The 3,100-nt window shown below is 38.5% G+C and overlaps 2 protein-coding genes across 3 annotated transcripts; one reads left to right on the top strand and one right to left on the bottom strand.

Moving 5' to 3' along the window:
- The first annotated feature begins 539 nt into the window (after positions 1-539).
- On the top strand, positions 540-1,963 carry LOC129771409 (protein NDUFAF4 homolog). 2 transcript variants are annotated; one of them, XM_055775021.1, is made up of 5 exons: positions 540-654; positions 827-1,028; positions 1,114-1,202; positions 1,257-1,576; positions 1,636-1,962. In XM_055775021.1, exons 2-5 carry the CDS (start codon positions 884-886, stop codon positions 1,640-1,642), a joined length of 561 nt encoding a protein of 186 aa, XP_055630996.1. In that variant the 5' UTR covers positions 540-654; positions 827-883; the 3' UTR covers positions 1,643-1,962. The 2 variants fall into 2 exon arrangements, with proteins under 2 accessions (XP_055630996.1, XP_055630995.1); XM_055775020.1 differs by having other exon boundaries at positions 571-708; positions 1,636-1,963.
- LOC129771408 (SKI8 subunit of superkiller complex protein) lies at positions 1,573-2,874 on the bottom strand. Its single transcript, XM_055775019.1, has 4 exons — positions 2,751-2,874; positions 2,401-2,698; positions 2,098-2,336; positions 1,573-2,044 (listed from the first exon to the last, which is right to left on the bottom strand). Exons 1-4 carry the CDS (start codon positions 2,751-2,753, stop codon positions 1,586-1,588), a joined length of 999 nt encoding a protein of 332 aa, XP_055630994.1. The 5' UTR covers positions 2,754-2,874; the 3' UTR covers positions 1,573-1,585.
- Positions 2,875-3,100: the final 226 nt, after the last annotated feature.

The following is a 3,100-nucleotide window of genomic DNA, read 5'->3' as shown; positions in this document are numbered from 1 at the left end:
GGAAACAGATGGAACGGCGCATATTGGTCAGATGACGCGAGATGGAGGAGCGCTCGTGAGACACGACTCGCTCGACGCTGTGGCTGAGCCACGGTTTCTCGTGCTGCTCGTGTTGGTTGTGTTGGTGAACAATCATTCAGCGCCGTGAGTCTGATACTGTATGGTTGTACAGGTCGGAAGGTTGTGTTAGTAAATAAATATATCCCACAACTCTGTGTGAATCAGACATTGTATGCCAGTGGCACGACATTTAAACCAAACTGCGACTCGATATGCGCTCCACCACGCACGTATAAGTCGTGTTGATAGTCTCGTGTTCGCTTACGAGCGCTATACGCTTCTCAATTTGCGCCTAGCCTTAAATATGATTCGCGAATGGGCGCACCTTGTTCCATAGATCTGCCTTGAGCTCACCGAGTAATTTGATAGTTTGGCAATGACAGCTAAATTTGCGACACATCTTGACTCGCGGATCATATCCTCTTGGCCGGGGCCTGTCCACACATGTCGAGATTCGAAACACCCTGTTTATTTACTATACAGCGGTTTTATTTACATTTGTCGACGACTGTCAAATTGGAGGTTACGGCTGTGCTTGGACATGATTATGAAATAAACTTTTTTTTACATTTTACCTTGTCTATCAATTGTTCGGTAGTGGTAACATATGGATCTTACGAAATTTAATTTTGTTCATAAAGAATAATTGTACATTAGATTATATAACTGTATAATATTTCAAGAGTATTCAATTGTTAACTAGGAAATATGCATTGAAGCAGGTGTATTAATATCGTTATTAACGTCGTTTATGATTTACCGGCAGCTTGAACAACCAAATTAAACTGGAACATATACAATTGATAAATGTAAAGAATTTAAAATGGGAAAGCTTTTATCGGTCGCGGCACGACAGATAAACCGTTTCAATGTCGAAAATCGCGCTCAAAAAGTGATCTCCCAAGATAAACCAAAGCCGGCGCCAATGTATAGCTCGAACCTGAAAGATTTGCAAAGGGTGTTAGATGGTAAGTGTTTTCACTGGACCGCATTATCATGTCGGATGATGTTGTAATGTGATCTATATAATAAGATATTTATAATTATTCACAGAACATCCTGAATTGTTAAATGAACAACGGAAGAAAAATGAACTACTGGAGCGAAATTTGAAACAAGTTTATGTCACATCAACAGATCCGGTAAATTGCTAGCTATCGATTGTTATAATTGTTGTTCTACACATTATATTGCAGGTGGATATGTCTCAGAAAGATGTAAGTAAGCCGTTACCAGCAAATCGAGTCGCTGCGGAGGAATTTGAATTCGGGCATATGGAGCCTACTGCTGTCACAAAAGGTCACTGCACACTGCGACAGGCAATAGATTTCATAGCCAAGTATAACAGTGATCCAATATTATGGACTGTAGATAAAATAGTAGAAGAATATCGTATGAAGGAATCAGTTGTTCGAGATATATTGGATCATTTCAAAACGTTTGAGTTACACCTTCCAAGTAACAATAGAGAACTAAAATATTTGAAATCTCCTACGAATGAAACAAGACAAATAAAGTAATTTGTTTAAATTATATTTGGTGGACAATCGTATAAATTGACGCATTTGTCTTCAGAAACTGAAATAATCTTCGAACTATCCTGGCTGTACTTCACTCCCCACACTTGATCTTGATGATCATTAAATGTGTGGAGACATTGGCGCTCAGCAACGTTCCACACTTTTACACTTTTATCACTTGATGATGAAACGAAACTTCTGCCATCACCCGAGAATGATACCGATAGTACCCACGATGAGTGTCCGGACAATGTTCCTACCACATCGGAATGCACTACGTCATACAATTTCATGTGACCGTCATCAGAAGCAGTCAATAGCATTTGAGAATCCGGTGAGAAACAAAGGCTTCTTACAGACATAGCGTGACCTTCCAGGGTTTGTGCCACTTTTCCAGCAGCCACATCGAATATATTAATGATGCCATCAATGGCACCACTTGCAATATATTTCCCATCAGGACTCTGAAATGTATATGGTTATTTTCTATCAATAAATCAACATAACATATACATACGTAAGCAATGCTCAATGTAAACTTTCCGTTTTGAGGATCCAGTACATGTTCAGGCTTTCCCGTTTCGACGCTATATAATGAAATTTTTCCTTCGTGAGATCCCGAGATAATGTATTTATCACAAGGAGAGAACGCGACGGTCCATAGGTCAACTGGTCCTAGCGATATTTGATTCAATAATTGACCTGTTTCGGCCTTCCAGATACATAGCCCCGAATCAAGCGAGCTACTCGCAATAACTGTAAAATGTAATTAATTTATAATTTTGTGGAAATGTTTAATTTTCAATTTAGAATTACATACCTTCTCCACTAGTGCTGACATCAACCGAAACAACCCCAAGCGAATGGCCCGTAAATGTATTTCTTAACTTCAATTTATTATTTGAAGTAACATCCCAAACCTTCACCCGATCATCCAATCCGCCGGTTACAACAAAATTTCTATAATCATCCGGTTTAGTTTTGTTGTCAAATGAATCACGAGAGTTGTCATCATCAGCTTTATCAGCATCTTCTTCTGAAGATAACTTTATCCGGCCCCAAGAGCACGACCAGATACTTTCTTCATGTGCTGATTCCTCTTTATGCAACAAGGAGTACTGAAATATGAACAAAATTAAAAAAAAAGCGAATTTACCGATGAAAACATACCATTTTTAATGTGCGGGAAAGACAAACCTATTCAATGATAGCGATATGTAGGATACTAGTTTGTCAAGTAGGGTCCTTTAAATAATTGATTACAGGTAAACATTCGCCTTAAGCCTGAGGTACCTCCAAAAGTTTTATTTTGTAAGGTGGTATGATAATGGCAAACGAGATTGGTTAAAAAGATGGGAAGATTATTGAACATCTGAGTTCGTGACGTATGTTGCATTGGAACTGTTCCGCTATAATCTATCTATCTATCTATCTATCTACCTATCTATCTATCTATATATATATATAAAAATGGAGTGATGTCTGTCTGTCTGTCTGATTCTTATAGACTCGGAAACTGA

This window comes from Toxorhynchites rutilus, chromosome 2 (assembly GCF_029784135.1).
Source record: "Toxorhynchites rutilus septentrionalis strain SRP chromosome 2, ASM2978413v1, whole genome shotgun sequence".
NCBI lineage: Eukaryota > Metazoa > Arthropoda > Insecta > Diptera > Culicidae > Toxorhynchites > Toxorhynchites rutilus.
Note: the sequence above shows the minus strand (reverse complement) of the source record. Positions and strands in the feature narration are given on the sequence as shown.